General features: G+C 40.3%; 2 protein-coding genes across 4 annotated transcripts in view; one reads left to right on the top strand and one right to left on the bottom strand.

The window, feature by feature from the left end:
* Window positions 1–407, bottom strand: part of plxnb1b (plexin b1b) — a 73,571-nt gene extending 73,164 nt beyond the window's left edge. For all 3 annotated transcript variants that reach the window (XM_058054224.1, XM_058054225.1, XM_058054226.1), the window contains exon 1: window positions 87–407. The gene's annotated coding sequence lies outside the window, so the exon portion shown is untranslated. The remainder of the gene's footprint in view (window positions 1–86) is intronic.
* A 5,629-nt stretch (window positions 408–6,036) lies between these two features.
* LOC131106456 (ubiquitin-conjugating enzyme E2 variant 2-like) lies at window positions 6,037–14,935 on the top strand. Its single transcript, XM_058055540.1, has 4 exons — window positions 6,037–6,179; window positions 7,076–7,221; window positions 10,667–10,792; window positions 13,219–14,935. Exons 1-4 carry the CDS (start codon window positions 6,158–6,160, stop codon window positions 13,360–13,362), a joined length of 438 nt encoding a protein of 145 aa, XP_057911523.1. The 5' UTR covers window positions 6,037–6,157; the 3' UTR covers window positions 13,363–14,935.
* Window positions 14,936–20,538: the final 5,603 nt, after the last annotated feature.

The following is a 20,538-nucleotide window of genomic DNA, read 5'->3' as shown; positions in this document are numbered from 1 at the left end:
TTGTGAAATTCGCATGTCATGTTACAAAACGTTTGTACAACTCCGTGCGGATTGGATTAAGAACTTTAAAGGTAATTTCCACTCACCTCCTCGTTGTAGTTTGAACTCATTCCACGTCAAATATCCAAGTTGACCCACGCCGTTTACACGATTCCAAATTCCACTCTCGGCCAGTCCAGACTTGCAGGTTTCTTCCCAGTAATCCAACTTTCACTTAGTTTGCATATGCAAGCGCTGAATAACAAATAAATCAGTGCAGCGCTAATGCAAGAAACGCCTGGTTTTATGTTCGGTCATCTTGTTGTGGGGTTTCACCCTGAAGACTTGTCCCCCACATGGAGCCGGTACGGAGCAAAGCGAACCGCTTGGGGTGCAAACAGCGCCCGGCTCTGCTTAGTGTTAAAATGAGGCTTGGCAAAGAGCATTGACTACTGTGCTGCATTCAGGGAACCTTGTTTTTACTAAAACCCAGTGCGCGCACCAAAGTACAGTGCATCACAATTTAGTCGCTACAAAGTTGTGAAAAGGACCACGTCTTACTTAGATGTCTTGCTCTAAACTAGTTTTAACTCCTTTCTGAGAAATGAAAGATATGTATTTGAACGGTGTTGTAGTTGCACTCTACATGTTGATATTGGGAATTCCGGTGTTTATGAATGCACCTTTCCGTGAATGTGATTGGTGGATAACCAGGAAGTGTGGTTGTTGTGGTTGCACTGTGAAGCTCTGTGAGATGATGTACACGACTGGATTTTCATTATTAGAAATGTATTATAATTTTTGAATTATGTAATGGTTTCCATTTGTCATTTGTATGCATGTTCAAATAAAATAAATCCATTATCATTACTTGAATTTTCTTAAAGGATATTATTTTGAAACTGCTAAATAAAAAAATATGTCTTAAAAATGTCTTAAATCTAATAAGATTTAAGATGTTATATTTTTGTGTGATAAAAGAAAATTGAAAAAAAGTCAAACTGTTTGTGTTAAAACTAGCACTACACCCTCAAAATAGCATCAGCGTAAGCTGCAATGTGAACAAAACGAATCATTTGTCTTGAAACAAATTAAACACTTATTATTATTATTTCATTTATATATTTTGTTTGTTTATTACTATTACTACTAGTAGTGTTATTAACTTTCGACAACACGACATGCGTGTTCAGCTCAACCAGACTTGCAACCAGTCAGTGAATGCAGCACTACTTGCAAGTGAAAAGCGTGGGGATTTGCAGACACCTACCGGCCAACTGGAAACACGCATCCCATGTGCTGTGTTTTTTTTCATACACTATAAAATGATCAGCTTGTTCAGGTAACACAACAATATTATTGAAGTTGTGATCTACAGTGGGGAAAGTAAGTATTTGACCCATTGAGCACTCCTTGAATGAGTTGAATATTTGTCTTTTTGTTTTATTCATTTTCAGTAGGGATGTTGTGGAACTGCAGAAAATGTGGGAATTGTGGAATGGAATGGAATGGCCTTTATTGTCATTATACAAGATGTACAACGAGATTGGAGAGCTTCTTTTTTCAGTGCAGTAGTTAAGTTTAAAAAAAAGTATATAAAAGTAGAGTAAAAAAGACAATTTAACAAGATATATACAAAAATTGTTAGTTGTGTGTCAATGGCTCACCTCCTTGTCCCAAATGAGCTGAAAACATGGATGTAGAAATAGTTTGAATGGGTTGGAAAAATGTGGTAAAAGTGTGAAAAAAGGCTGAATAATAATGCTAAACAATGCTAAAACATGAACGAGCTCCAACATTCACACTGTTGATGGATCTTAGAGAACTGCCAAATAACCTCTGTGCATATTCTGTGGCCGTGTGTCCATATGTTTGACAGTGCAGGTCTGTGTTCATAGCAGACATACAGAGAAAATGTGGAAAGGCGACGGTGTGAAAGACCATGCCTGTGTGTCAGGAGAAACACAGCAGTCATGTCCCAGGGAAAAACACTGACCCATTCATTCCCAAGAAACAAACACACACAGACTGCCTTCTTGTCTATGTTTTTGGAGCTGGCAGTATTGCATTGGGGGAAGGAGACCTGCCAGGCGGTTGGCTGACAGCAAGCTGGGGGAGGTCGGTCTGGTCAGAGGGCAACACCTTGTTTACCTTATTCAGTCTTTGCATCAGTACAGAGAAGTGGTAAGTAGTATAAAGTAGGGAGCTACCAATGGCGTGTGAACGATTGCATGAAAAGGTTTGGGTCTTCTTCTTTAAAGAGCAAGGAACCATATTTGTTAATTATCAAAATGGTCTCCTCTAAGGCTGCCCTTTGTCACTGATTCAGTTCATTATTTTTATGGACAGAATAGGTGCAGTCGAGGTACTGAAGCTGTCCTGCTTGGGGGTCTTAGAATCTGGTCTCTGCTATTTGTGGATGATAATGTCCTGATGGGGCAGCACGGCGGTCTAGTGGTTAGCGCGCAGACCTCACAGCTAGGAGACCAGGGTTCAATTCCACCCTCGGCCATCTCTGTGTGGAGTTTGCATGTTCTCCGCATGCATGCGTGGGTTTTCTCCAGGTACTCCGGTTTCCTCCCACATTCCAAAAACATGCTAGGTTAATTGGCGACTCCAAATTGTCCATAGGTATGAACGTGAGTGTGAATGGTTGTTTGTCTATATGTGCCCTGTGATTGGCTGGCAACCAGTCCAGGGTGTACCCCGCCTCTCGCCCGAAGACAGCTGGGATAGGCTCCAGCACACCCGTGAGGAAAAGCGGTAGAAAATGAATTAATTAATGTCCTGATGGCGTCATCAAGCCGCGACCTTCAGAGTTCAGTGTTTGAATCCATCTGTGATGAGACTCATCACTTCCAAATCTGAGGCCATGGTTCTCAGACAGAAAAGGGTGGTTTGTACTCGGGTAAGGAGTGTGCTTCAGCAATGTCCTGGGGTTTTGCTGGGGTGTCCGATGTTCCCACTCTTCTTTTGTTGTTTTGTCTTATGTAAGATTCTGTGATTATATGTGTGGAAAAAAAAATCACATATTGAATTGGTAACTGCTATGGCGTGGAGAAGGGGTAGGATTTAATAAGCTTTGCTTCTTCCTGCTCCTTTTCAGACATGTGTAGTAATGAGGTGTTGTGTGTGTGTGCATGTATGTGTACATATATATGTAGATATGTGTGTATGTATATATATATATATATATATATATGGATAGATAGATATTGTAAGTGTATTGTATTTTAAGTGTATATGTCAGATAGTATGCATGTCTGAAATAAATGAAGAAAAGAAAGAATGTTATCATTATTCATGGACCACATGGTGAATGAGTGATTAGCATGTTAGTCACACAGCCACCTGGGTTTGAATCTCGGCTTGGGCATCTCTGTGTGGAGTTTGCATGTTCTCCCCAAGCATGCATGGGTTTTCCCACGTTCCAAAAACATACATGTTCAGTTCAATGGCAAAATTGTCCATAGGTATGAATGTGAGTGTGAATGGTTATTTGTCTATATGTGCCCTGTGATTGGCTGGCGACCAGTCCAGGGTGTACCAGACAGCCGGGATAGGCTCCAGCATACCCTCGCTCCCTTAGTTTGGATAAGTGGCATAGAAAATGGATGCAAGGATTAATATTTTGTTTTTCATCATGAGAGCCTCACCTGGTTCCCCTGATCGCACATCACTGGTCCAAATGTACATGTACATTATGCAAGTTTCTCTTCTTTGGGGATAAATAAGGTATCTGTCTGCTCCATCCAGCCCTACACCAATCACACATCGTGAGAGTAGAAACTCTCGGATAACATTTCTATGCACTTCAAATTCAAAGTCCGTGCAAGCAAGCTCAGCGGTGTTGTATGCTGCATCTCATTTGCATCTGAAAAGGAGAGGAACATTCCTTTGAGGACAACACAGCCAGGATCTTGGCCAAAGAGGACGAATGCAAGAGTGAAGGAAGCTATTAATAAGGCCCTTCCACCACCTGTCAATTTACAACATTCTAACCTCTCACCGATGAAACGTTATTTAACAACACAGCCGTTCACCCGCCACACCTGCAGAGACACACCCAGCAGAGACCTGAATATGGAAATGCATTTTTGGAAAAATTCTGAACTCCAGGGTGAAACATTTCCAGCTCCCCAAACAAGTAGTCCATGGTTTGCTCTAACCGTCCAGCTGCTCTTTAATGTTGTTGCAGGACTTCTAACCAGAACCAGGAGAAGAGATCATGTATCTCTCGGAAACCAGCTTCGCTGCACTGGCCTCCTATAAAATGTAGAATCTAAAATCCTCCTCTTTACATAAAAGGGGGGGTCCCACATGTCTATTTACCATGTGGTACTTTAGAGAACTTGTAGTAGCTTATCAACCTAGTACAGGGGTGCCCGCCTCATCTCCTGCTTCTTGCCAGGGGCGCTCTTGTGTTCTACTGCAGGTCTCTTAGTGGGTTGTTCGTGGGTTCTTATTTCCCTTGGGGGCCATCCAGACTCTTCAATTCCAGGAAATATTCATGTGACCGTTGCTACCGTTCATACTTCACAAATAAGACTACAACTACAACAGGAGGACTAGTGTACTATATCACAGAGTGGGCCAAAATACTGTACCTCCACAGATGCGGGAGTCTCATCAAGACTGTGAAACAGTACTCATAGGGCCCAATTGGGCAGGTATGGGGCTGCATGGGTGCTTCCAACACTAGGGAGCTACTGTTCATTGAAAGAAACATGTAGTGTGACATACTGAGAGCAGAGCATGGAATAATTTCATTGACATTGCATAAAAATTACAATGACATTGTCATTTAAGTAAGCAATAAATGACAGCTCTTCCTGAGGATGTGCATGAAGTGGAGCCGCTGCTGAGCCTACTTCACCGGGGCCTTGATGTTGCGGGGTCCATGATGACAAAGTGAGGTGAAGGACATGATAAGGAGTCCAAATATACTTCCAAGATGACCACTGCCTTGCTAAAGAAGATGAAGGCAAAGGTGATGGACAGCATCTTTGGGGCATCCTCAAACAGAAGGCTGGAGGTATCATGTCATCATGGAGGCCCGAAAGAGGATTCCAGAGGCAACCTGTGATGTTCTATAGTGAAGGCCGTACCTAAGGGAGTTAAGTCTATTAGAAAGTAATGCTATCCACACTAAATATTCACAATTTTCTTTGGTTTTGTTTTTTGTTATCCAAACTGACCCACAATAAAAAATCATTTTAATTTGTTCATTTATTATTATTATTTTTGTCACTTTTTCAATAATTTTACAGATTGTTGTTTTTTTTTAATCTCTAATGGTAATGGTATCTCTAATCTACATCACAAATATTTTTTCATCATTTATTCTCGTCATTTGTTTTCTGACTGGCATTGACAAAAAAACCTTTCATCTCACAGGGTGTTTTTTCAAATTTGTCCAATAGATGGCAATCGCATACCACCAAACGTAGTGTTATGTTAGTCAACGAGTCACCTGTACAAGGACATTTTAGTGACAACTATATGGGGAAAAACAATAAAATATAATACGTCTCTGAATGTATTCTTTATAAGAACATTGTGACACTGAAGCTAACTAATAAATACAAGACTAATGCATAAAATAATTCTGAACATTAATGCAACTTCTGGTGCTGCATGGTTTTGCCCCGTACTCCGTATTTTTCTTTTCGTCACCTTTATGGCTCTGCAGGATAACTATTAAAATAAACTGTAAACTATAAACTGACTATTAAAATAAAGGAGGGAATTTTGCTTCTTCACCTCTCAATGCCCTGGGAAGACTACCGCATTATCCGGTAATAAGTTTTGGTGTCTGACCCGGAAAATATATCTTTTCGTTGAAAATGGATGGGTTAAAATTAATAAGAAAGTTTTATATTTTTTTTACATTCTTGTAGTTCGAGTCTCCATTTTTGAATCTCCAGAGAGGCATAGAAAATTGATGGATGAACTTTATTTTTAACACCGTGGTTTTACTTTAAAATGCCCTTGGAAAAAAATTCAAATAAACACAATTTATCGTATGAACAGATGCAGTCGTCCAAAGAATGACATCTGGCTCCTGAACCATTGTTTCCCGACAGCTGGACTGGGGGGAGCCTTTTTGTTGCGGCGGACGCGCGCGCTCCCCTGCGTCAACGTTGTACGTGCGCGTTTCCGAGAAGCTGTGACCAAGATGGCGTCCGTCCCCGGAACAAGTAAGCCCACTTCTTTGATAGCCTGGCTAATATCTCCGTATTTACCGAAATTAAGACGGCACACTTGACAACACAACGTATTTAGTAACACGATTGTTTAACAAACTAAATGTGATGTCTTGTGACCGTTGGACTTCCCCAGTTGTGCTTGACATGCTACCCGCATTGCTACTTGATAGCTTATTGGCTAGCAAAAGTGGCCGTCAGCCTTTATGAGACGACATGAGGGGTGAGCTGGATCAGAGGACAACATACATTGGGGGGGTTCAACGTTATATCAAACATAATAGTCATCTGATATTTTAACAATTATTGGCAATTTGACAGCTGCCACGGGAAGGTCAACACACTCAAGCCTGGTTTTCCCAGCATATTTCATACACCCCGAAGATGTTTGTTCTTTTTTAGATTAAATTATTTCGTGGGATCATCGTATGCTATCATTAATCACAGGCGTGTTTATATTTGTCGCGCTGAAACAACAGGTTCCTCCATAAGTCTGTGGCTAGTAGACTAGCTAGATTGAAGACTTTTCATGTTTGTTATAAGTCAAGAAGGATGGTGATGAACAATGTGTTAAATCATGTGTGTAATGAATAATGTATTCTTATTCTAATTAAATGGATACACAGCTCTTGTGAACCAAACGCACTGTACTGAGTCTCACTCGGTACACATTCCAAGCGAGGAAGGAAGTGTACATTCTGTGTTGTGACGCACCTCCACCATCCAGGGTAGTGTGACTAAAGGTGGAGTACATTACACCCTGTAACTTGGGGTAATGTGTCACAGGCTAAATGATGCGTCTTTGGATTTGATGAATATTTAGTCATCAGTGTCTAGTCAAGGAAAGCCATTTTACTCTAATTGAAAAACTCCTATTATTCTGTGTAAAGCTATAGTTCCCCGCAATTTCCGGCTGCTGGAGGAACTGGAAGAAGGTCAGAAAGGAGTCGGAGATGGCACAGTTAGTTGGGGCCTTACCAACGATGATGACATGACCCTCACTCACTGGAATGCCACCATTATTGGCCCCCCCAAGGTGAGACGTTCAACATCGATGCTTCACAACATGAAAAATCAGTATATATTGTTTTCCAATTTAAAGGGACAGTTCGGATGTTTTGACATGAAGCATTGTAGTGCATCAATGATGACTTACCCTCACCCCCAACACAATTGTTCCCGTGAGCCCAGTTCTGGTTGGATTTCAGTGAAGAGGAACATAGTTCTGGTTAGTTGCTGGACCACTTAAGTAAAGGCTCTGGCTTCTCAGAACAATATGTGTTCAAAAGAGTATACATTTGCATCACACAAGTGCCTCCTCAAAAAATAAACAGACCTAACAAATCGCTCTGCGTTACTTTCTCTCCACCCTTATCAATACGCACTATCGCCTGTAACTTGTGTGTGTGAAAGGCTGCAACACTTGTTTACGTATATGTTCCACCGCAGGTGTAGATGCAAGTGTTGCAGCCCCCTTCATCACACACACAACAATGGACAGGCGATAACATGCATTGGATAGGAATGGAGAGTAACACAGTGATTTGTGAAGCCAAACTCTAAATGGCCCCAGCAACTAACCATAACTATTTTCCTCTTCTCCGAAATCTGACCAAAACTGGACTCATGGGACCATGTGTGTGCGTGGAGGGGTGCTGATGGGGATGTCATGCAACTTCATGTAAAAAAAAAAAATCCAAACTATCCCTTTAATGTGGCTTGGTAGTGGAAGCTCCACAGCCTGTGATGACTTGAATCAAGGCAAGTTTACTGTTAATATGCTATAAAGTCATCAGCTGTTTTGCTGTCAGGGCACAGCAACAACAACAAAGAAGTGCTGTTTCCTTTGAATCAGCCTTTTTCAAGTAAGAGAGAAGCACGATAGGAAGTTGAAAGCAGTTAAGGGCTATAATAGCGTGACTCTTTCAACAAATTTTTTGGAATGCATTAAAAAAAAAAGACTACTCGAGTCATTAATGCCTTGAGATTGGATTTTTTTTTCCACCTTTCCAAATTTACTCCACACCAGGCCTTAAACTCATCAAGACACACTGACCACTGCTGCATACTTTCATCATTTTCATCAGATGCACATATTTTCCACAGGTTATTCATGGTAAATGTCATGATCTAATTTGCAGAATTGACCATGAGCAGGTACAGTGTAATTGGAATGAAATGCCATTGGAGAGAGAAATAATGTTGTGATGAGGCAAAAAGTCAGTGATAAACATGAAAAGCAAAACAAGCACATAATCTTTTGACACATCTCGATTCGAATGTCGCGGCTTCACTCTATCATGTTTTTTTATAAAATATATTATTCATGCTGTTTCATGATTGAATGCAGCCTATTTTAGTCAATAATGTGCACATTTAAGTGATTGTTACCTTTTTTTAAGCATGAAAAAAGTAACGGAACAAAAATACAAAACTGAAAGGTTTTCTGAAGACATTAGAAGAGGATGAAATGTAGTATTTTTACACTGATCACGATATGTCAAAAAGGACAATAATATAATAAAAAATCCCTACTGAAAACATAGTCTACTGTTGTCTACTGGCCGTTTACCTGTGCAATGCTGAAACTCTGAACCCCAACGTCACTTCCTGTCTGCCTCTCTTTCAGGTCCACAAGGGACCACGTTTATAGTAACACGCACAAGTCTTATTTATGTCTTAAGTGTCTTATTTACCTTTGTCTTGTGACACAGTTGCTGCATATAATATAATACCGCGAACGTGTCTGCATGGTGTTGGCGGGTGCCAACCATTTTGGTGGCATTTACCGCTACCGGCCATGTTGGAGTGTGGCCAGAGTTTTATACAACAATTGTCATGGATCAGCCCGATATTGAGGCTGAACCTGATTTTTTTCTGATTTTCAAAACAGAGCTGGTTTGGCAGCCAATCCTGATGACGACAACCCTACCCTAATCATGACAATAATAATAATATAATTTGGATTTGTTCCAAATCAATACTATTGTCAGTGAACATTTTATAAGCACAAGAGGTTGGTTATCAATGTCTGTAACTGCTTACATTTTGCCAACTATAGTTTTTTTTTGTGTTTTTTTTGCCCTGTCCTTCCATTGGGGTAGATGCCCTTTGCATGCTAAACTAGTGCTAGTTACATGCTAGTTCCTCCTAAATGACACCTAAATCACACAAGCATAGCATGTGAAATGTCGCCAAGTATTAAAATTAGCATTTAAAAATAATTGTAATGTGGGTTAGAGGTACTTTCTTCAGGGACTGTTTTGAGAGATTATACAGCTGCCAATTACAACAACAATAATTAGCCAACATTTTACAAGTCGAAACACAAAATGACTCTGCTTTACTTACTCAAGATCTGTTTAGCCTGAGATGTTGATGTCAGAGGTTCCAGTGGACTGGCTGTCGGGCTCAGTCTCTCAAGTGAGACAGGTCAAGTGGCCACTTTTCCTTGTTGGGCCGTCATACAGTCATAGAGGTTATAGTTTAGTCATAGTGTATGCTCGCCACAGCTGAAGGCATCAGTCTTCTCTTGTATCCCAGGACTGTGCACACTTTTTTCCTCTCCATCTCTTTGCAACTTTTTTGCCTTTCGGCCAATTAAAAAGATGAACCGTTCCATTACTACACCCTCCTGCGACACAAAATCTGGCTAGCTTTACATCAATAGTCACCCATGCAATTCCAGCTGCATATATATGACACTCTTATTTAGTTTTCACAGTTAGACGGCAAACAGCGTTCTTATTTTGAAGGTCGCTAGTGTATTTTCTTGTTTGATCATGTAAGATGACCTGGATGCTTCTCATCTTTTTTTTCCCCAACTCACAACTGCATGTCATCATTGGACATTGTAAAATGCTCCGTCGAGTAAATACTACCCCACACAAAGTTCCTTCTCCTCCCGATGACAGCATTTCATTCACATTACGTCAATTTCCGTGAGAATCTGCGTTTAACAGTAAATTCTGTTTTTAATTGGCCAATTCTGCGATTCCATTGATGCTGAAATCATCTGTGGTACACGTAAGGCGCCAATGTGTCTGTTTCTGTTCATCATGTATACTGCTGTAAGTCATTTTCTTATCATTGGAAGAATTTATATCAGTAAATGAAAATGATCACCCAACCCTACTAAACTCTCATTGTGTTTACAGACCATTGCAGAGGTAACAATATGGTAACATGCATCCTGGCAGGCTGTCTTGAAAGTTTATCATATAGAAAATCAATTCACTTGTATTTTATGCAAAAAATCACTGCTATTTGAGATGACCTTTTAAGGTACAGATATAGATTAAATAGTTTTATCACCTTTTGATCTGTAAAATAATTGTAAAGATCAGCTACTGGTTTGATATTACATGATTTTGTCCTGTGTTGGATCTGTAAATGAAGACGTACTGTACAATGTGCTTATCAAGCTACTAACTCAACTAATGCCCCGTTTCTCTGTGTGTGTGCATGTGTGTGTTTTACAGACAATGTACGAAGGCAGAATATACACTCTGAAAATTGAATGCGGACCCAAATATCCTGAGTATGCACCTCAAGTACGCTTTCTGACCAAGATCAACATGGTGGGAGTACATACATCAAATGGTCTGGTAAGCACAACATGTTATCAAATATCTCTTTTGACAAAATTGATTATACTGATATCCCTGAATCCATCAAGGGGGAATTCAAAGAGCGCGAGAAAGCATTGTGTCAGCGTGCAACATTGCCGCTCAAGGTAGAAATACTAATTGGTTTCTGTAAGAGCACACTCATACAGTAGAGGCAGAGCCAGGTTAAGTCCATAGCAGCTGCTGATGAGTGCCTAAAAATAACCCCAAAATGACTCAACAGAGCAGCGCTACCACAGGTTTCACTGCATGTGAAAAGAACTGTCATGTTCTGTTCTTGCGTATAGTGCCACACCGGGATTCCAGGACATCATGTACACAAACTCCATTAATTCAGGGGGGAAAAAATGAAACCTCGCGTGAATCAAAAAGTACAACACAGAAAACAATCATGAAAAGACGAGTGGAGGTCTTCATAGGTGCTACTGCCCATGCTTAGCAGCTCAAGCAAAGTTGCTGCACATGCATGATCCCAAGACTGGAAACAGAAAACCAAAATAGGAGACCCTAACAGGAAACAATGCAAAAGAAAGGAAAAAAAACACAACTGAAGTCCAACCTCCAACATGGTTTTGTATGGTAGCCCTTCCACATTAACACTGAGGCAGGATAGCTGAGGATTGTACAATTGTATTACTGCTAATGCACACATCCATGGTGGCGAATGCAATGTGTTGTAAAGAAAGAACTATAGTGTTATAGTTCATGTCTATAACATCTCAAACTTGTTTTATTTTTATTTATTTCGCCCTTTTCTTCCCAATAATCATCCATGGATTTTCTTCAATTTTTGTGAAGCAGCAAACAAAGCTTCCCAGACACTGTTCAGAGAAGTGTACTGTTTTCATTCACTGTATATCTTCCATTTAAGAAGGGCACACACGTTCCCAATACGGTTTAGGTCAGGTGAGGAAGGGGGCCATGTCATTATTTTTAATCTTTAAGGACTTTACTAGCAAGCCATGCAGTGGAGAAGTACTTTGAAGCATGAGATGGAGCATTGTCCTGCATAATTTTTTTTTTTTTTTAATAGAGTCAGACTTTTTCCCTGTACCACTGTGTGAAGTAAGTGTCTTCTAGAAACTGGGAGTTGAATTTGAGTCCGTGTTCAACCCAAAAGGGCCCACCAAGCTCATCGGTAATAGTCATCTTTAATAATTCCAGCTCTATGCCCATTTCAGATGCATCCATCTGGTCCATCAAGAGTCACTCTCATCTCGTCAGTTCATAAGACCTTTGACAAATCTGTCTGCAGATAGTCATTGGCCCAGTCAAAGCGTTTCTCTTCTTCAGTGGTAGTTAGCTTTCAGCCTTTCTTACCTTGGTCATGTGCACCAGTGGACTATAATAATGAGGGAGGCAAGTGTGAACGCTGACCGCACCAACACACCACAATAGCGGATATGATGTCACCAAATGTAAGCACAACCAGGCGATGCAGCGCAACACCCAAGAGAAAGCTGAGTGGAAAATCTTGAAAAAAAAATGGTCGTTAAACATACCTGTATTTTTTCAACAAAGCGGTCATGTTGATCATTACAGGTTGCTGAAGTTGTCTGTCTTATTATTATTTATATCCTCTTCCTGTCAGCTCAGCTGGTAAAACATCTGCCATTGAAGGGAAAGTCCCACAAATATATGTGACCCCAAAGACCTCTTGTTGTTTGGATGACTTTTGTCACACAGTGTACACGTCACATACTGTCCAATCATATTATTTGGTGTCTTGACAAAAATACAAGTGTAAACATAAACCAGACCGCACCAAAGTAACCACCATGTATCAAAATAAAACACAATGAGCATCAGGAGAAAAAAAAACAAATAATAATAACTAATGTGTAATATAATTAACTATTTTTTTTGGTACATAACCTTTGGTTCGGTAGAGAGGTGTATCAAATTCCAACCTAGTACACATTAAAAGTCAGGGACGGAAAATGTTACTTGTGAAATGAAAGCGGTCATGAAAGGCGAGCCATTCTGTGCGGGAGCAGAAATCTAGGCGAGGAGACTGCAAAAAAAAAAAAAAAAAAAAGCATCCACCACAAATATGCAGTCCAGCCTTTTGACTAGCAGAAGACTTGCAATTAGGGGAAGCCAGAGCCTGGAGGCCGTCCTCCGTAGTCCTCCATCATCCTCCATTGTCTTTGTCTCTTTTACATTTCACCGTGAAGGCCAGGTGCTCCTAATCAGGATACTTTGACCACAGACGAGGCTTTTCAAGCTCTGTCGTCTCCTTGGCACAATCACGAGACAAAGGCCATTTTTATTACAGAGTAGACGCGTGATGCCATAAACATTCTGTCCCACACATAATGTATACTGTACAGATCCAATTGCACCTGTACTGTATATACCGTTCCACGCCTCTTCCCATTAACATCATTTGCTCTTCTTTGCAGGTGGACATGAAGGCTTTGACCAGCTTGAGCAAGTGGAAGAACTATCACACCATACGCATGGTGCTGCAGGAGCTCAGACAGCATATGATGTTGAGAGAAAACGTCAAGCTTTCCCAGCCACCTGAAGGCCTAATGTACAACTGATGCACCTGCCTTCTACCGTCCCCTCCTCTTCATCTACACACACACACAACACACACACAACACACACACACACACACAAACACCTCAGAGCCCACATACTCAACACTGGCTAAACCACTTTGGCTCCACAAGTGTCATTTTATCCATCTGAAACATCCCATTGGACAGCGAGAGGAATGTACAAGCTACTTCCTCACCCAGTTCCCCATTCTGATCCTTGGAGCAGGTGTGACCTTTCAATCAAAAAAAAAACAACATACTGTGCATTTTTAGCCTCTTTTGTGTTACACTTCAAGATTGTAAAGTAACCATGTGCATACTGATTGTGTGGTGGAAGAGTAAATCCTCCAAAATCTGTCGGTACTGTGGTGAGGGATTGAAATCAAATCCCTGAAAGTGTAATGGATGTTCATTTTCAGACCATTCCAAGATTTGGGTTTTTTTTTTTAACAACTACACACTTTTACTGTATGTCTGAACTCCATTCTCAAATAATACGTCACTTGGTCTCAGAGGTTATTTTAGTCTCCCCAATTAGTTCCCCAATTCCTGCAATCCCAAAGATGTGAATGTGTCAGGCTTTCCTGACAAAAGGAGCAAGGCTGATACATGGGGAGGAAAGCTATGAGGGGGGGCATTCAGCAATGTATGTACAGTCGTCCCTTGGTTATCATGGTTAATTGGTTTCAGGCACGACCGTGATAAGTGAATCGGGATTCAATATTAACAAATGGAAGAATGGAACAAAACCCGTTTGTGACTTTCTAACCATTATTAGAGCCCTTTAGACATGAAATAACACCCCTATAGTCACATTTACACTACTATTTTTGTTTGTTTACAGCACATTGCTCAACTGTAATAGGCAGGCTATGGGATCACTGCATCGACACAGGAGAGAGCCATTGTTTTAAACATAGCGTGCTAACTCATTAGCTTCCAATTTATTTATTCTAAACTTAAAGAATAAGAATTGTTCTAATTAATTTTGTCAGACATGCCTACATGCATTAAGGTAATGTAAGGTCACAGGTCATCAGTATAATAGTAATGATGCTTAATTACCAGCATATGTCGTATAAATTGTCAATATTTTTTGACTAATAATATTCCACAAAATAGCGGTCATTTATTAATTTGTTTCCAAAACATGCCGGAGTGAGGGACGACTGTATCACAAAAAGCACTGCAGGCTCATCACTCAACATTGGAAGATGTATAAGTGTGGTTTGGTTGGTAGCGCTATGTGATGGAGATAAATTTGGACAGGGTTGGGTGGAGACATCACTCTGCAGAGAACAAGTGTGTACTTGGCACTTTTCTGGATTGCCACATTGCCAGGGCCCGTGCTGACTTATATTTCTTTTCTGGTCTTTTCCGGGGGGGTTCTTGTTTGGGTTTCTTTAGTTTTCGGGCTGAGCTGCGTGTATTCCCTGAAGTAGTTTCTCATGTAGTGAGTGCCCACTGAGCAATGTATGGCTTTGGATGTTTATTTTATAACAGGAGAGTTCAATCAGGGTGACGGGGGACCTGTTGCATGGTTTTGTTTGAATTAAATGTTATTACTTTTGCACTGTTTGCGTTGTCATTTTCCAAGGCAACGGGCATGAAGAAGGAATCCATCTTAAGCCGAAAATATACGCACCACCAACTACAACATTTTCCACCCAGCAGGTTGTCCAAACTTTGAATTTATCTTGTTGTTGTTGGACTGCAGCAAAAAGTAATATAAAACGAGTCTCAATCTGAGGAAAATGTTTTGACTATTACAAGAAATTCCACCCATACTTTTTAAATCACAGCTCTTGTCCTATCTAATAGATAGTGGAATCCTATAGGGAGATGTCTTCACTAGATAGGGCTATTGAGACGAGAGCTGTCTTATCCGGTAAGCATGAACTGATGAAGCCTGCTTGGATGAGAGATGAAACATCTTCCAAGACAACCTGAGTCCGGTTGTGATGGATTTCATGCCCTTAGAGAATTCAATGACCTGGATGAATGACAATATTCAGGCGCATTTCATCTGATAACAGACAGCTTATATGTAGGTTCTTCTTGATTTGAATACACTGAACAGTGTGGTGTATTAGGATAGTACTACATTGAATTGATTTTAGCATTTTTCATGAATAAATGTGAAAAATACAGAGGTATTCACCTCTTCAGTTTTACAAACATGCGGCCCTCCTAGGAAAACATTGGGAAACCTTGGCTTACAGTCTCATCTTGATGGTTGCAAGGGTCAACCTTACTGATTTCAACTATAAAATAAAATTATATTGACATCTTACAATAGTGCAAATCATTTTACAGTTCTGTAGTCATTGTCAGACTTTGGCTCGATATCACCACAGGTACAAACGCAAGAATGAATACTTAAATTCATTCTTGAATACTTAAATTCATTCTTGCCGGAAGAAGCCAAAGTACTAATCTAGGAACTGGGCAAATACTAACTAGGCAGAAAGGTAAATGCAATACAAACTATAAGGTAGTATGACGCATTCAGTTGAGTACAAGACTCATAGTTGTTGAACTGATAGCCGCCCTGCTGAGTCCACTCAATGCATGCAAACGTCTCTGTCACACATTGAGGTGTTTTTGTGTCTGACCTTTGGACAGGTCTTTTAAATTTGACTTCATGACAGTGACACAAACCATACAATGGACCGTATGTACAACCCTTTTGATTGTTCTTCCTGATTTCATCAAGGTATGGTATTGAGTCCATGGTCCATATTCATGCAGCAGTCACACCTTGTTGCCTTTTCCTGGTCACACTTTTCAATCTACGTTCTACATATTTGTTTATATTAGATCTTTTTGAATGACAAATGATAGAGAGCAAATCTCAAGCGGACATTGTCCATGGGTAAAAAGGAAGGTTAGTTTTTCCCATAGGGAAGAGACAATGTCATGTTGAACCTTGAACATGTGTACTTGTAGGTGTGTTCCTGTAACACCAGTTTAACTGATCTCAGAGTGGCATCCTGCTCACCCAGTCCGACCAGCTCCATGCAGCCTGCTTTGTCTGAATAGAAAATGTGTAACCACGGTGATTATACTGTCAAGGAACACTCCTGATCAAAATTTTAAGACCAGTGGAAAAATTGCAAGAATTTACGGGGTTTTTTTCCCCCACTGTTGGATCTTAAAGAGGTTCTAAGCAGAGTTTTAAAATGCAAAAAAGAAGAAATGGGAATGACACCAACAACCATTAAACTGAAATGTCCACATCCTCAACATTGCAACACACTTTAACCAAAAAGAAATGTAACATTTGCTTCAATATTCATAATATTCAACCACACAACAGTATGATTCATGAATTAATACACTGAAGGACTTTAAAAACACAATTTTGTTGTGACTTTTTTTTTTTTAGGGCCATGGAGTTGGATTTGTTTGTATGTTTTCAGTCACGCCTTCATTGCCCTATAGTAGAGCAGACATGAAACACTGAATGAATGATGCCATTTGTGTCAGTAATGCCACTCCCTTTTGAGACACACCACCAAACCCCAGTGATTTTAAGGAGTGGTCCATGCAGGGATATCACAATTTCTATGTGGCATTCACACACAGCGAGTTTTCATTGGTGGCTGTAAATTAGGATGTGGCATATACTGTATATTCATGACCCTGTCATTTTGGATGGACAGATACAAACCCTTGCCTGGGACTCGACCCCTCTGATATTAGTGTGCCTCCTTCACGCCGAAGCCATGGTGTCAGGAAGGGTGACATTGTCTCCACAAGCTGGCCTTGAGAGCACTTCAACTAAATGGCTCTTTACCAAATAGCCTCTCAGTGTTCCACACTCAGACTGAGAAGAAGCAGCAAATGGGAAATGGGAAGAGATAAAAGGACAGCAGGAATCATTCAGGCTAATGTGTCCACATTAACGAGGATGAGGAATCAAGGTTAAATTACTACATCTGCATGGAGGAGCAATGAAGCTGCCGCTGTACATTTGTCTTGAAAGGGAAAAGTGTACGTGTGTGTGAGTGTGTGTGTGTGTGTGTGTGTGTGTGTGTGTCCTACAGCAGCCTGGAGGACAAGGTGTGTTTGTGCTGCAGGCGCCTCTCACCCTTTTTTGTCTGCAGGCCATCTGCTGGGATTTCATAACAGTGTGATGAGGTGGGGGTGTGGGACATTCCATCACCTGAAAGCATGGTCTGGACACAGCCAGGTTAGTACTGTCAAGTTACAGGAAGCAGCAGACCCGCCATGATTTACACCCCCCCCCCCCCCCCCCCCAACCCCCCATGACCCAGCTTCCCACCAAGCCACTCTGCTTTATTGCTGGGTTTGTCATAGTGGACATCCTCAACATGAGAACATTAGAACAAACTCATTTGACTTCATCTGGACAAGATCTAAGGGCCGAGAGCTACAAAGTACATTTTTAATAACATTTATTGTTACATTTTTTTTACACAGCCTTAAAGATAGACTGCAATTAATGTTTTGAAATGAGTACACAATATATGATGTGTCTTAAGTTGGGATGTCTAATATAAATACATTGAATTTTTTTTATTAAATTCTTAATGATAACAACAACAAAAACAATAACAACAATAATAAAAAATAATAATATATAATTAATAATAATAAATAATATTATGGTTAATAATAATACACTTTTTATTTATAAAAATGTATATTATAATATGAATATTATATCACCACAACTAAAAAATATAATAATAATATAATAAATACATAAATGAATTACAATTTAAAAGTTGAATAATTTCAGAAACTAGGCTCCAGCTCACCCATGACCCCAATAAGGACAATTAGGATGGAAATTGGGTGATTAAAAACTTTTAACTATTTAATGTTTTATTAATAAAAAAAGTATAATATTAATAAAAAGTAATTAATAAATTATTTAAAAAAGAAAATATAACATTCACTTATATTTATTAAATTAAACATTTTAAATATAATTTTTAGATAACTGTATATATAGATGCAAATTGTATAACCAATTTATAATGAACACAAGGTTGATAAAATGGGGAGTGCCTAAAGTGTGGACATATATTAGAGTAATAGTATAATGTGTATACATTGTTACAAATAAATATTTAATTCAATTAATAATTAAAAGACAGAAAACTCAATTTGCAAAATATTTTATTATATCATACACACATACTTACGCATTACTGCCAAGTAAATACAAAAACATGACCATTTCATAACACATGTGAATAATGTGACTCAGATCACATTCATTCAATCTTAAATTCATTTGAATAACTAATAATATATGTCATAATTAATGACTTTTAGTTTTACAATATGGTGAGGGCCAGGTTTGAATCATCTCCGTAACACCAGTTACTGTTGCACACATAACCAACGTCAAGCTAAAACTCAACTCTGAAACCCCAACGTCACTTCCTGTCTGCCACTCACTCTGCTCCCCTCGTACTGGAACACATTTACAGCAAAGCACACAAGCATAAGTCTTATTCATTTGTCTTATTTTCTTTTATTATGACAACGGCAGGGCGTCATGGTGGTCTAGTGGTTAGCGCGCAGACCTCACAGCTAGGAGACCAGGGTTCAATTCCACCCTCGGCCATCTCTGTGTGGAGTTTGCATGTTCTCCCCGGTTTTCTCCGGGTACTCCGGTTGGTTTCCTCCCACATTCCAAAAACATGCTCGGTTAATTGGTGACTCCAAATTGTCCATAGGTATGAATGTGAGTGTGAATGGTTGTTTGTCTTGTTTGTCCCCGCCTCACGCCCTAAGACAGCTGGGATAGGCTCCAGCACCTCTGCGACCCTTGTGAGGAAAAGCGGTAGAAAATGAATGAATGACAACGGCATTGGATAATCCCGAAGATCCTAGGAGCTATGTTGTTGGGGGCTTTCATGCTCCTGGTCAGGTCCTAGGGGAGGGACCAGACATCAGACCCAAATGAAGACACATAAAGAGGTTTTGCATGGTCTAACAATGAAAATATTCTACTTAAAAATAACAGTTCTTAGTTGGTGGCAATTCATAGTCGGGTCTAAAATCACCGTAAACGAGGGATTACTCTATTATTGGCCATTCTCCCGATGCCTGTGGCATCTTATATTGACAACCGCTTATGTTGTCCTCAGTCGGCCAGTTGAAGGCATGTGGACTTAAATGTGTTCTATGGTAAACATTGGCTTCAGCAGTTGTTCTGTCATTGCTGCTCAATTCCTTCTGCGTTCTGTTTCTCTGTCATCGCTCCTTTCTTCCATTTCAGGCCACATTATGACGCTGGCAGCCTGCCGTTCCCTGGAGATGCGACGTTCCATGGAGGAGCAGAAGCTAGCGACGTTTTGTGATTGATGACCCCCCCCCCCCCACACACACACACACCCCCACCCACCCCCAGGATGAAAGAGAGAACGATGGACAAATTCCTTTTATCAAGATTGAGGTCTGACTAGATTAAAATGCAGTTGTACAATTCTTCCCCCCCGCCTTTTGAACGTGCCCATTGGGGGACCATCAGCTGTCACTCATCTCATCTGACAGCTGGAAGTTTTATCCTCAAGGTGACATGCTGTGAACATTTGGAGGAGGAGTTAAACCAGCCTCTTTGTAGAATAGACACGTCACATGATCCTGGACTCCATTTGTATTTTTACTGCGACCCGTTTGCTTGTCCCATCTCTTCTCTTCTGCTGTTTTACTGCAATTTCCCCAACTTTTGTCAAAATCTACTACTAGTCTTATTTTAATTTTAATATCAGCAGATTCAACTTCAGCCTCACATACCATATGGGTGTTATAGCCTTAGGGTGTTGAGTTGACATTGAGTAAGATGGGTTACCATGTAGCCCTGTTAGGTTAGCATCAAGTGTGTTGGGTTAGCATGTGCTGTGTTGTGTTAGCATGTAGCATGTTGGGTTAGCATGGAGTGTGATGGGTTAGCATATAGGGTACTGGGTTACCATCAAGCAAGATGGATTACCATGTAGCCCTGTTAGGTTAGCATCAAGTGTGTTGGGTTAGCATGTGCTGTGTTAGCATGTAGCATGTTGGGTTAGCATGGAGTGTGATGGGTTAGCATATAGGATGCTGGGTTACCATCAAGCAAGATTGATTACCATGTAGCCCTGTTAGGTTAGCATCAAGTGTGTTGGGTTAGCATGTGCTGTGCTAGCATGTAGC

The sequence above is a fragment of the Doryrhamphus excisus genome, chromosome 18 (genome assembly GCF_030265055.1).
Source record: "Doryrhamphus excisus isolate RoL2022-K1 chromosome 18, RoL_Dexc_1.0, whole genome shotgun sequence".
NCBI lineage: Eukaryota > Metazoa > Chordata > Actinopteri > Syngnathiformes > Syngnathidae > Doryrhamphus > Doryrhamphus excisus.
Note: the sequence above shows the minus strand (reverse complement) of the source record. Positions and strands in the feature narration are given on the sequence as shown.

Excerpts from the sequence above, each read along its gene's own strand:
- LOC131106456 (XM_058055540.1), top strand. The coding sequence starts at position 6,158 with ATGGCGTCCGTCCCCGGAACAA. Across the intron at positions 6,180-7,075 it reads GGCGTCCGTCCCCGGAACAA|CTATAGTTCCCCGCAATTTC; the intron begins GTAAGCCCACTT and ends TTCTGTGTAAAG. Across the intron at positions 7,222-10,666 it reads CCATTATTGGCCCCCCCAAG|ACAATGTACGAAGGCAGAAT; the intron begins GTGAGACGTTCA and ends TGTGTTTTACAG.